The following is a 14,061-nucleotide window of genomic DNA, read 5'->3' on the forward strand; positions in this document are numbered from 1 at the left end:
ACACAGCCAAAGGAAAGTGGGATTCTATGTATGGTTTTAATGGAAACATTTTAAACTAGACCTATGTTTAAGTAAGTGAGATAATACAGAGGTTTGAATCTGTTGAAATGCTCTTCTTGTACATACGTAAAATAAAACTATGGACTTATCTTGCCTAAAGAGAGAGACTAGCTAAGGAATTCCACAATCATGTTCCTGCCTGGGAGCTGTCTGTAATGTGAAACTATAAGGAGGTAGGCAGGCACACAAAGAGAAAAGATTTTTCATTTCTTCTTTGAAGAATAAGGAGCAAATTCTGCCCTCAGATACTATGTAAAAACTGCTGTTATAGCAAATTGATTTTTTTTTCTTACAAGTTAGAATATGCCCTAAATGATGGGAAAAAAAAAAATCCCTTTAAAGTCAAGCTTTCAGTCAAATAAATACGCTGAGTATGAAGCCATCTATCTAGACAAAGGAAATTGGTAGCAGGAAGTTTTCATACTACTAGATAACATGTTTGTACTGTAAATCTGTCCCTTCCTAAAGGGTAACTATACACCTCTCAGGTATGATTATTGGAGGAATCTTACCACAACTGCCTTTTGCCTTCCTCAGGTTGGAGTGAAGCCCTGCAGCTGCCTCAATGGTGGAACATGTGTTACCAATATTAAATTCCCTCCTGGCCTTGGAGAATACCTGTGCTTATGTCCAAATGGATTTGATGGAGAATTTTGCCAGGCAGATATTAACGACTGCAAATCAAACCCCTGCGGCAGCGGAACATGCACGGACAGTGTGGATAGCTACTTCTGTAAATGTCCCCCTGGTTTGGGAGGTAACACCGCACTGTTTCCATCTCTGATTTAACTAGAGAGATACTGTGCTACAGCACTTTTTGAGTGCAGCATCTGTCAAATGGCCGAGACAAGCCTCCTCTTCTGCTCCCATGACGTAGCACTAGACATAGAAAGTGGGCAAACCCAGCTATCTATTTATCCATGCTCAAGGAAGGAAAAATGACCTGGAGCTCTGTGGTCCTGAAATGATCACTCAAAGAGGCTGGGAATATCCCTGGTCTCACTGTCCACCTGTTTATTTCCCATGGATTTGTCTGTCCATGAGATGAGCTAAGGGAAGATGGAGCAGAAGAGAGAAGAGGCAAACATTTGAGGAGGACAAGAGGACCCTTTTGAACTCTGTGGGATTTTACTAAACTATGGCAAAGAAAGAACTATGAATTAATACTTTTTCTGGGTTTGGAAGGAGAAATAGATATGGAAAACGTATAAATAAATTGTCCTTTAGTCCCAACTTGAAGCTTCTCTAAATTTAAGCATTAGAAAACCACAAGTGCATTCTGTTACTCAGCATGCTGATGGAACAAATCTAACTTTTTACACTGTTCAGGGCTGGCCACAGTATGATTTTTAAGGAATGCAGGGAAGAGGAATGATCACTGCAGCAACACAAGATTCTTTTAGAAAAGCAGAATGAAAAGTATGAAGAGGAAGATTTGGAGAACAGAATACAGTGAGGCCGAAGAGGTGGATACAAGACATAGAGTGCAAACAGGAAAACCTGAAATGTGATGGGACAGAGAAGCACCTAAGAGATAACACAGATGAGGAGAGAACATGTTAGTACCTATCGTGCAATTTATAGTCAGCTCCACTGCACTCGGGACATCTGTGAATGATTCACACACATGAAAAAACACTTGTGACAACATGTGGAGAACTCGCCCGTGTTCTGCAGACTGGAACCGGCAGCTCCAACCGTTGGGCGCTCTGCTGCATTAAGCTTCTGGGGCTTTGCTGAGCTGAGTGGCTGTTGGGTCTCACAGAGTGCCTAGCACCCCCTCCAAGCTCGGCCCCAGGCTCCTGCTGCTCCTAACACTGCTCTCTTCCAACAGAACAGATTTTCACTTTGGCCAAAACATGCCTTTTCCTGGAGTTTCACAGAAGTTGTGGTCTTTTCATTTGCAGCTCCACTCTTCAGGGGTACAAGGCAAATGTGCACATACAGGACTTGAACAGGATTTCTAAACCTGGCTCTTGCTTAGCTTTGCAGACAAAGGGCCAGTTAAAACCCCAGCCACTCACTCATCCCGGTCACTGCGCAGTCTTTGGAAAGTAAAGACATTGTGTAGCTATCCATTCTTGTCAGAGTCAAATTAGTCTCCTGCAAGTGAAAGGCGCTAACTGAAACTGTCAGAACATCTCTCAGAGGAGAGTCATTTCAAAAGCAGAGTAAGAAAAAAAACACCTTAAGCTGAGCTCAGGTTTCAGGCCTCGAACCTGTCAAAAACCCTACTCTGTTCACATACAGAATCATGAATGAATTCATGAAACCCATAATGTTGGCTGCTGTGCAATGCTATAGGTTTGAAAAATCAAGTAGAAGTAACACCAAGTGCACATAATTATATTACTGCTTATAGCGTGTATATACAGAAGAAACTCACTTTTAAACAAAACCAATGAACAGATTTTACCCAGTGGGCTCATACAGGCAGGCAGCGAGGTACCCTTTCTGCCTTTCAGCAGTGCATGAAACCCTCTTTGCTCTGGTCATGTGGGTTTACAAGTCAAATTTCATTACCTATAAAATTCCAGCATAAATGAAAAATAAAATCATTCCAAAACAGAAGTTCAGAAAAACTGGCCTAAAAGATCCATGACACCTGGATAGGATTGAATTCAGGCAATGTTACCAAATACTCAAAGCCTTGCTGCTATCAAAAGTGTCTGTGCCACAAGACTCTACTGCTGCAGAAACACACAAGCCTAAGCATGGAGACCGAAGCCAGAAAATGAAAGTTTGATGAAAATATAGAAAACTCCAAACCAAACTAATGTATAAAGAACGTCTCGAACCCCCTGGGTGGGGGGAGGAAGGGGGGGGAAACACATTCCTATGATCACAGGGAAATTTGACTGTAATGGGTTAAACACTAGAAATATACGAGAACAACTCTTCGTTGTCTGTAAGGAGATGGATTAAATTAAAAAAAGCAATATAATTCCATGAGTCCACTTCAGTGGACCTGCTCCTGTTGTTTGATCTCCGCCCCACTTTCACACTGCTGCCCTTCTCACTTTATGCGGTATTGCATATAGATGGAGTGAAATCAAGCTCTATTATTTCGCATAAAATAGTCTGCCACAATTGCAATGCATTGTTTATAAATTCACATGGGGCATATTCTGAAACGTGGTTCTCATTCTTACACAAACAGTAAAGAATGAAACACCCAACACTTAACAGCTTGAAAGCAATATACAGCAGATGCTAGAGACAATGTCACAGGACACCTCGATGTGCAGAGGAACACCAGGTTTTTCTGAACCCTTAATTCTTGCCAGGTTGAATAAATGAGGGTTTGGTGGTTTTTTTTGCTTGTTTGTTTTTGTATTTCCCTGGCTTAAAATGCTAAAACACAAGCAGCAACAACAACAAGATATGATTGAGTGAAACACAAATACATCTCAGAGTTTTAATAGAAGGTGAAAAATTATAAGCAAGTGGAGCTGAAAGCCAGCTGGGAAGTAGGTGATTTTACTTCAGGGCAGGTTCTGTGACAACAATAAAAGCTCATCCTTGATGCTGTGTTTATGTCTCAATTCCCCAGAAAACCATCAATAATCTAATGAGAAGGCAATGCTATACTGCTCAAGTGACAGCACCACTTCACCATCAAATCTTTACAAATGACAGTGAACAGGTAGTGGAAACAAAAAGTTAACTCTTTTGAGAGCTTCCCAAATGCCACTGCACGGGAAGCAGCAGCACAGGGAACAGAGTGCGTTGCTAAGCGGTAGGAATCCACGTGCATCGGTGTATCTCAGGCAATCTAAGGTTATAATGTAGGAATGGGAATAAGGCAGCAAGAGAAGCCATTGGAAAATCAGAGAGATGGATGACTCCAGAATTATTACTACTTTAAATTTCTAAAGACTTGCATGCGTTTATCCCATCGAGTGTACAAAGCCCATTCATTTTTCTTCAACACTATTAACAAGATAAGAAGGATTCCTGTTGTTTCTTCTTTTGATAATTGAAAGCAGGAACATCACCCACCTGAGAACAGTACTCATCCTTGAAAATTGGATCTCAATCACAAACCCCTTCTTTCTTCACCTGTGTACCATCGATTAATGTAAAATTGGGGCATGGAGGAAGACAGAGTTATAATTCCATCTTACTTTTCAGGAAACTGAAAAAAAAAAAGAGAAAAGATTTATTCGTTGTGTATTATAGCCATAGAATCCCTAAAGAGATTGCCTGTTCCTTTAGAGTAAACTTAATGTGAATACAGTAAAAAAGTTTTTCTCTGCATCTGTAGGTGGGCAGCTGCTCTTGAGGCATGAAAGGACTTTATCTTCTCAGCCAATTTCCCATGCAGGGATGGAGAAATAGAGCTGGCACAGAAACAGATGTTTCAACCTTGCAACTTGAACATCTTTTATTCTTATTATTTTTATTTGTACTGTAGTGCTGCCAAGAGAATTGAGACTCCCTTGTGTTGCAGTGCACCAGAGGTCATGCAAACAGAATAATTGACGCTTTTTGGTACGGACAGTTTTCTGCCCATTTCTGCTGTGTCTTCAGCAACCTTCAGCCAAATTTCAGACTTTGCAAACATTTGTCCTCAGACTCAGCTGGATTATCATTACACCCAAATTGATCAGATACTGTTTGAAATCAAAACTCTCAGTGAAACAAAGCGCTAGCATAGTTCCACCTTTACATTACAAAATTCAGTCAAGTGGATTTTAAAATTTAGTTTGTTACATATTGTGTTCCTATGCTTTTTGTAATGCTCTCATCTTTGAGATTTTTAAAGACAGTGCTTTGCAGCAAAAAGAGGGTATGTCGGAGGGAGAAGAATGGCTGTTGATCTTCATTTCTACTTTCATTGTCTGTGGCATCATGTTTAGTCTTTATATGATATTCTGAGAAAGAAAATAATTACTAATCTAATCAGAGGGTAATTCATTCAAAATTTTCCATAATGTGATGTCTAATAATTACCCAATGCGTCATCAGAAAGCAGAATCAGAGAAAAGGAGACTGAAACGTGCTGATTAAATTATACAATAGAAATAGTAACCCAAAATATAACAGGCGAGGAATAAAAGTAAGTTAAGCCCCGCTATACTATGTTATATCCAACTCAAATGGAAGAAGTAAGAGGCATGCAAAACCAGGAAAACTTAGCTCGAGATGGCAACAGAAAAGGGACGTGGCTTTTGCGCTGCTGTTCTTTGTTTTCCACAAGACAAAGCAGGCATGAGAAGGTGAAGTTGCCAGCTTTTTTAAGGCAGCTCAATCAATACAGATTTCAGTTGGGTTTTTTACATGGAGATGTTATTTTAACTTGAAAGAAGTAGTGGAAGATCTCTGAAATGCTGAAGCAATGAGAGATTATGTTGTGGGACATGAATAATAATGTTCTGTTTTTATCATCCTGTACTTCATTCCACTGTGACAAATTTATTTTTTGAAGGAAAAAAAAATATCCTTTTATCCTTAAATCTTCTTTTATGATAAAACTGGATATCTGATACAGAACAAGGCATTCTATACCTTGTGGTATGTCTTGAAGCAGGTACATGGACTCTCCAGAAGCTGTCCCAATCTCTCTGGGTACTCCTACAAGGAACAAAGGGCACGGCTTAATAGAAGTGGTGTGGGCTAGTTTACGACCTGCTGTCAGGGCTGCATATTCTGGTGACTAGCAATAGCCAAGCAAGTTTTCTCAAGTGCACAGAGAGCGCAGCACGCATACCTGAAGCCTGAGGGAGATTTTAACAGCATTATACGTGATTAGTCTGCATCATTTGCTGTTCAGATAATAATTTTAACTTTTGGGTCACCTTCCCCTATAGGTATCCATTAAATCATCCAGAGCTGTGAATCTGAATATCAGTTGCTTCAAGGGATTTTTAAAACCCCATTTCCAGAGTCAGCAATAGCCAAGACACGTTGTTTTGGGTTCAGATCCTACAGCAGCTTATCTTCTGAACACCAGCACTGTGGCTCAGAGACATTTTCAGAACATCTCTTCAAATTTCAATTTTAAATAGAAAAAAAGGGTTTTTTTGAAAAATTATCATTTTGTAAGGTTTACCTACCACCAGACTCTATCAGGCTGGTTCACAATAAGCCCTTGTGAGGTTCACACAGAAATGAAAAGCACAATAGGTCAGCACATGGCTCTCTGCATCCTAAAGCCAAAATGGTGACACTCATTGGCTTCTTCAGTATATGACAAGGATCTCACATAAACAAGACAGCAAAAGCGGTGGCAAAGATGCGAAATGCAGGGGAAATAATTTATTTAACATGCACAGTTTTCTATGAGCAGTAGTCTCAAGTTCAGCACTTCTGGTGCCAATAACGACAGTAATAAACAGTGTGATAAAAGCAGGTTTAAGTGAGACAGTGGGGAATTTGGCACTAACATGAGTGACGTACCCTGTAATGAGTTTACAGCTGAGAAGTAAGCCTTAGTCTGCTTCAACATTTGAGCTGAGGAATAAACAGGGAATCTTTCTTGATTATTAACCTCCCCTTTGTTTTGCCACAGGGCTTACTTGTCAGGAAGACAGGAATGAATGTGAAGAGAACCTTTGTTTTCCTGGAGTGTCTTGTGTGAATACCTTTGGATCATATGCATGTGGAAGTTGCCCCAGTGGGATGGAGGGAAATGGTAAAATTTGCAAATGTAAGCATTTTGCATGATTTACTTTCATAGATGGGGAAAAATGGGTCCAATTCTACTACTATTATCCTTACTCGAATATTTTACCACTCAAGTATGCACCTTTAAATATACAAAGCAGACTATTGTCAAGTTATATTAATATAGATAATTGCAAATTGGTCTCTATTTGCTATTTTTCACTGCAGTTTAGTTTCATTTTGATTAGAATGAACACTGCAGCATATAAAAGAAGTATTTTCCAGATGCCAGCTTGATAGTTTGCCAAGGACATGTTCTCCACTGTTTTGCTCCTAAATATACCATCTATGAACAAGTACTTGGGGAGTAACTCCAGGATTATTTTTGTTTGGGGCAAACACTGTGTAAACATGACGTAGAGTAAGAGGAAGAAGGTCCATGTGCAAAACCTTCAATACACCTTTGTTTCCAAGGTATGCTTCTATTAGAGGATGCAATCCACAGCTGCTGAGCTCATGCTTGGCGTAAAGTCATGCCACAGGTCCCATCTAGTGAAGGAAAATGGCAGGAACAATTTTATACCTGCTCAGGATTTGCTGTTGGGCCAAAATTAGCAGAGCAGATACAGTGAGTTTGTACTCTGATGGGACCTTCCAGCACGTGGGATTGCTCTACTCATACTCTGCTTGTTCCAGTGATAGACACACAAGTTTTCTCTAAAAATAACATTTGGTTGGACAGGAGAGAAACCAACACTTGAAGTGTTTTGCCTTTGGTTGGTTGTTTTTACAAAGAAACAAATGTTACAAATATTAACTTTGAAGGTCTAAACTTTTCCTTATATTGACTACCAAAAGGAAAAAAAAAAAAACCCAAGAAAAACCCAAACCTATCTGATGCAAAAGATTCAGTTGCAACTGCAGGATCCTGGCACCACCAGGACTGCCTTTGCCAGATTTACCAAATATCCCTTCAATCATATTGCCAAATGTCTGTACAGAATGTTTTTTTTGCTGTATTTTTTGGCCACATTCGTTATTTCAAAGTGATTTCACATCTGTTTCAACTGACGCACATTTTTGTAGCTAATTTGACTAATGAAGGAAGGATATAAAAAATAATGCCCTTTTTTGAAACATACCATAAAAGACGTTTCTTCTGTATTTTCTTTTAATTACAGAAAGATCCCTCTATTTCCAAAATGTACATTCATTAGAAGGAATAAACCTGAGGGCTTACTTGTCCACCCAAAATAGGATAGAAACCATTCTTTTTGGTCCTGTTATACAGACTTAACATACCTACTCTTACTACCCTTACTGAAGCAAGCATAAAAGCTTCTGGGAGGAAAGAGGAGCAAACTAAAGTAACTTTATGGCTGTTAGAGTGGGCTATAGCTCATTGTCCCATTTAAAATATGTAAAGAGTCATAATCTCAGGATTTATTAAGAACACAGAATATCCAGGAGACCCAGGGCAATAGTTTTTTAACTCACAACATATAGACCTTACACAGACATATAGACCTTACACATACACATAAGGTCCACAAAGACTTTACAACCCCTAATTCATTCAAGAAATTATCGTAAAACTGTGCAGAAATCAATATTTTTTAAACCCTCCACCAATCCATTTTCCTCTTTACAAGCATCTATGCTTTGCACAGATATTCTGACACTTATAAAGTTTGCAGCTGGACTAACCGAAACCAATGAACGTGCACAACGTGGTGTCAGACAGCAGCTTTCCCGGGGAGCCAGGAATCCCACAGAGCACCGGTCCCAGTGTGTAGTACAGCATTTGTATCCAAGCAGCAGTGCTGTCTAACACCTGCATACCGAAGGCCTCCTTGCCGCCCTTAGCTCAATAAAAGATCACTGGGCATATTAAGTATGTCGCTCAGATAAGCAAAGTTCAGTGAGTTTGGGCACAGTAATTTTTTCTATATTTGTGATGAAGCTTTGCTGCATGTCAGCAGCTGACTCACCCGATTTGCCTGTATTTGCTTGATGGTTGGCTTCCAGAATAAACTTATGTCAGGTTATCTGATTTGCTGTTGCTGTGGCTTTTTATCATCAATCACAGCTAAGCTCTAACACCTTGTTTCCTTGTCTCCCTGCTTTCTTTTCACAGCTGTGCTTGCTGCTGACGTTACGAAAGCTTTAAGCATTGAAAAAGGCAATGGCGAAGGTGATTTGAACAAGACCGAGGTTAAACAGCTACTGCAGTCCTTAGAGGCAAAGGATTCTCCTGTAATTAAGGATTCTAGCATGAGTGACAGACATGGTAGGTATAGGAGGGTATGAAATCTTTTTCAGTTGCTGCAGTTTACATATTCAGAAGTCATATATTTTACCATCTTAACAGTAAACATAAACTAGCTGTTTATAGTTTACTGTAGAAAGATAGAGTTAAAAATCAAAACTCCCCTCCACACACCAGACTGGATTGCTGCTACACAATTTTACATGGGAAGAGAGCCATTACATCAACAGCAATCAGAGTGGTCAGGCTGAACCAGAAATTGCATCGCTTCTGAGGTAGAGCAAAATCACTCCAAATCTTAGTGATCAATGGAAAGCAAGATGATAAGAGTGACAGCTTATGCCAACTCGCCATCCCCAAGTGACGCTGATATTTTATTTCTGCACCGGACAGGCGGTCACTGAATTAAGGCTGAGCTTTGACCTCAAGCGAAGATCTACTCCTGAAGTATGAATGTGGCTGCGGGAGCTGCTTTCCGCAGACGCGGAGCACTACAGCCCTCTGCAACCGGGGGGTGCGCCTCCACGATGCTGATGTTGGCCCTGATGTACTGAGTGGCGCATGTTTAGTTGATTTTCTAGTGAAAGCAGGGAGCAGAAAAATTGCAACTGGGCACATCTGTTGTGCAGGGCCATATGTAAGAGAAAAGATTATTTTTTTCTCACCTTTTTTTATATCTGTACCAGGCCAGAACTTGCCTCTTACACATATCCATTATAATGTCGGAGGCAAGGTGTAAGAATAATTCTGAAAATACTGGAGAATCATGATGGAGACCTCACTGGAGGCAATTAAAAAAGATCTACAGCCATCATTAAGATTTTATTCATCATCTGTTCTCTGTCTTGACACTGTTAGATACTTCACAGGCAGTTCATATACACTTGCTATCCAGTGACATCATAAGTGATAAAATATTATATACTACTGGAGTGTTAAATTCTTCACATAGTTTTAAAATAATTGAAGTAGTCTCCTGTCACAGAAAGTTGGACACATTAAGGAGAATTTCTAGATCAGAAAGTTATGTACCTGACAGTGTATTTTTAAAAGTAAGATATATGTCTTGTGAGGTTTGCTGATTACCTTCCAATTATAAAAGACTAAAAAAATGTCTGAATAATACCGTTTCTCACTTGGTTGCTCTTTCACTTATGCTGAAAATTACAGTTTCTATATCATCCATGGTAAATGGATAAAAATATCCATGATCAAACCAACTTTGAGTAATAAACTTGAAAACATGTGATTAGCAGACTAATAAATCTTGCCTTAATGAGAAACAGCTGTTCTGTTACACTGTGCCTACAGGACATTCTCATGTTTGGCTCAAGGTTTGGGAACATTCTGCATTAATTAGACTTTAAAAGAATAAAAGCAGTTATAAAGCTTTAGCTGGGCTCAGGCAGTCACTGCTTAATTTTATATATGCATTTGATTTGAGAAATTGTAGATAAACATGCCTGAATTTCCTTCTTTTTCAGGCCATGCAGCACCACTGTTGCACATTACTACCTGTGCCAACAGGCCATGTTTTCCTGGAGTGTTATGTTTTGATCGGAAACCCCCTTACATCGGATACGTCTGTGGCCGATGTCCAGCAGGGTTTTTTGGAAATGGCCGAATCTGTACCAAAGTCCCCAGACCAGGTATTTTCTCATTTTTAGAGTTTTAAAAAAGGTTCTGCATACAAAGGCTGTAAGTAGATAAGAACTAGTGTGGCATTACCATACAATGTACTTTATAATCAAACACTGACAGCTTTCTTCTTTCACTCTTACCTGATGAGCAGCTAGCAGGTCTTTTTACAGGAATACCTGGCTCTGTGAGTCAAAATTCAACAGATTAAACACCTCATTTGCCACTAGGGAGAATTCTTCACTACAGGACTTACTAGGTGGTATGAATCACCACATCTGTGTTTCTGCCACAGCACTGGCACAGGATTTCAAAACCTGTTTCCTCCTCAGTAAGATCAGAACATGACACATGCCAGTGTCAACCCGCTTTCCTTTTTTCCTAATTCTTTTGCTGCAAGGCCTCTTTTCTCCAAGTTGACCTGGAAGATGATGATAAACAAAGTGTCATGTAAGAACAACTATGCCAACAACTAATGGCAACAGATAATGAAAGCATTTCAATAGTATTGTTCGTAGCCTGAGCAATAATCTTCCTCAGGGAACTCTGAAACTCAGCTCGTCCCATTAATCTCCGAGGACTGATCATTAGAAGAGGTCTTCTGCTGTGATAAAAGAAAAGCTGGGTCCTGACCTCAGGCAGAAAGTGGCAATAGCATAGCAACCACTCATCAGTTATCCGAACCTGCTCTCTCTCAATGAAATTCTCATAATTCAATGTATGGTTCTCCAGGGACAGTCTGAGCAGTTGTCCCCTTTTTACTGCACAGAGTGATTTGCCAAGAGAGCTCATGTTTATTCCTTAATAACAGTAGTTACTAGGTTAGATTCCTTGGTTTTTTTCTAAACCTTTTTCTTAAGTATTCAAGACAGACTGGCTTGAAACCTGTCCAATTATTCCCCAACATCCTACACTTGAGAAACCCACCTTAACTCCCTGTTCTGTATCCAAATCAATGACTGTTACCTTAGTGTTATATTTTAATGCACACTATCAAAGCAGAAGCAATTTTACTTAGTGTAGGCATCATCCAATCTCTTTGAACTATAAATTGATTTTACCCAGTTCTGTGAATCTAAAGGTCACAAAAATAAACCCAACTTTCTTTTTCTCTAGCAATGACTATGTGCAATGTATTACTTAGTTTGTCAGTCACTAAGTCAGCTATTGACTCTTCTATAACTTGGCAAAGCTGTAAAAGTAGTTGAGTAAAAAAAAAAAAAAAAAATCACTGAGCATATAAATAACATTTCCGTTATTTCTCCAAGCTGCACCTTGTCATTAATGGGATATTGGGATATACATTGTACACCTCAAAGGTCATTTAAATGCTGTTGGTTAGAACAGATGGTCTACAGCTGTAGATATGGGTATGGTAAATCAGACACACTTATATAAACATTAACCAATAAATCTGTGTATGTTCTAAAAAAGGGAAGTATGGACACTGGTTGTCATTTACTGTGATTCATACCTGTCATACACAGCTCCAGGCAAGATTTAGGAAATATCCCAAGTATCAGCACCTGAACCCAGTACATGGTTCTTTCAATAGCATGTTGTATATCAGAGGCTGGGGAGTTGCTTTTCTTTTTCTTCACAAATATGAAAACTGAGTCTGGGACTTCATGCTGCGAATGTGGTCATGCAACCCAGTTGAGCAGTTTGGAAAAGGAATGAAGAGGAATTGTTTTTTGTTCCACCAGAACCTTATATTCATTCATGTGAATTATATCACAATATAAACTATGAGAATCTTGTGCCTCAAGGTTAAATGAGAGTAGTCATTTGTTTTAATATTTAGAAATGAAAGCAATTGCTGAAGCTGTACGAGTGTCATAATTTATGATGAAAATGATCAGTTTAACTTACTTTCTCATGTGCTTTGCTAGTTTAAGCAGAAATATTGTAGAGCTTTGAAGATTAAAAGATAGCAGACAAAAAAGAATGAACTTTCAATTAAATTTATGTACGGTTATGGATTATGATTATTGTGACATCCTCCCTGTTAGAATAATACCTTCTCTCCCCTGTAACTTATGCTATCAGTCTTCAAATGGAACAGAACAAATCCTTTTCAGCTTGCTACACTGCTTGTAAAGGTACTGAGATTATGTGCCACTTCACTCTAATTCCAGTAATTTTAATCTAAAAATACTCTTGCTAATCCCTACTTTGTACTTTTATTGGATGCTTCTGACATGAAGTTATACTCAGTTGTTGTGATTTAAGGATTAAAGGATAAGTATTTTTTTATACAGATGCCACAAAAATTACCCAACTGCCTTTGTAGTCTACTGAAGTGAAAAAATATGCTAGAAGAAAATTGTTTCCTAAGACAGTGTTTGATGATCTGCACCTAAAAGTCCTTCAATTTTGATTTATAATCAACAAAATATCATTTCCTCAGCATTTGATATGTGATAGGTATTAATCTTTTGATGTACTTCACTTACTGCAAACTATGTAACTCCACAAATAAGTTTCTGAGCTATATTTACCTGCTCTGCCAACAATGCAGGGTCTCATTCTGTCCTCACTTGTCTGTTTTACGTGGTTTATGCCAGTAGTTTGTACAAGTTTGAATCAACTGGACTTTGTTGCAATTGGTTTTGAAGTACATCAGAGTAGTCTTAAGGAAAAACATCACCAGTATCAAAACTGGTATGGAGTTTCGTATATAAAGGGAAATTGTTCTTTTTAAAAATACAAACTCACATGAGAAACAAAAGAGTATTTCTATCCCTTCAAAATCCATAAAGTAGGTATCCTACTTTTTTTTTCCCTCACTAGTAGGATCTGAAGTCCCTTAATTTTGCTGGCATTGCAGTACAGAGGGAAGTCTAAGGAATTTAAATCTGTCCAGGCTTCACTGGGCACATCTCACATTTGTATAAAATATCTGTTACCTTTTTGTTAGAAGAGGCAGATCTATTAAATCAAACCATGCAGTATCATTGGTCATATTCTTGGCACAAAGAAAATGAATATATCCTGATGGGGGATGCTGGTGATGTTATTGTATGTTAGAATATTAGTTCTCGTCAGATGCTACTGGTATTCCTCTAGACTGGTTTCATCACTCACAGTCACAGAGATACCCATCTGTTTGCACTTTCTCTAGCAGGTCAGGGAGGTTGGTGTCATCACAAAAGATTTATTTTTTTCCTATTGGTAAATCAGCAATTTTACTGGACAAAGCAGCGCCACATCCATCAGCGATAAAAGATTGTTCAGAGCCACCTCTTTCTGCCTCTCCTGGTTTAGGGAGCCGAAGATCAAGGGAAAGGATTATTTTATGATCTCTGTAATCGAGTTCTGCTTTTCCATTCTGAACACCACTGCTAGCTCTCCTGCCATAGCAGTTAATTTGCAGTATTCTAGACATTTGGCACTTGATATATTTTTGTATGTGCCAGCTATTTGTTATGCCTATGCACTCTATATTTTACGCTATCCCAGTACCTGCACTGTACTTCTGAATT

General features: G+C 39.0%; 1 protein-coding gene across 1 annotated transcript in view; it reads left to right on the top strand.

Moving 5' to 3' along the window:
• LOC104510363 (von Willebrand factor D and EGF domain-containing protein-like) overlaps positions 1-14,061 on the top strand; it is a gene marked incomplete at its 3' end in the record, with an annotated part of 95,753 nt that overhangs the window by 54,458 nt on the left and 27,234 nt on the right. The window contains exons 14-16 of the mRNA XM_010152591.1: positions 598-817; positions 8,807-8,959; positions 10,423-10,587. Of these exons, the coding sequence (XP_010150893.1) occupies positions 598-817; positions 8,807-8,959; positions 10,423-10,587 (538 nt within the window). The remainder of the gene's footprint in view (positions 1-597; positions 818-8,806; positions 8,960-10,422; positions 10,588-14,061) is intronic.

This window comes from Eurypyga helias, unplaced genomic scaffold (assembly GCF_000690775.1).
Source record: "Eurypyga helias isolate BGI_N326 unplaced genomic scaffold, ASM69077v1 scaffold3505, whole genome shotgun sequence".
Taxonomy (NCBI): Eukaryota; Metazoa; Chordata; class Aves; order Eurypygiformes; family Eurypygidae; genus Eurypyga; species Eurypyga helias.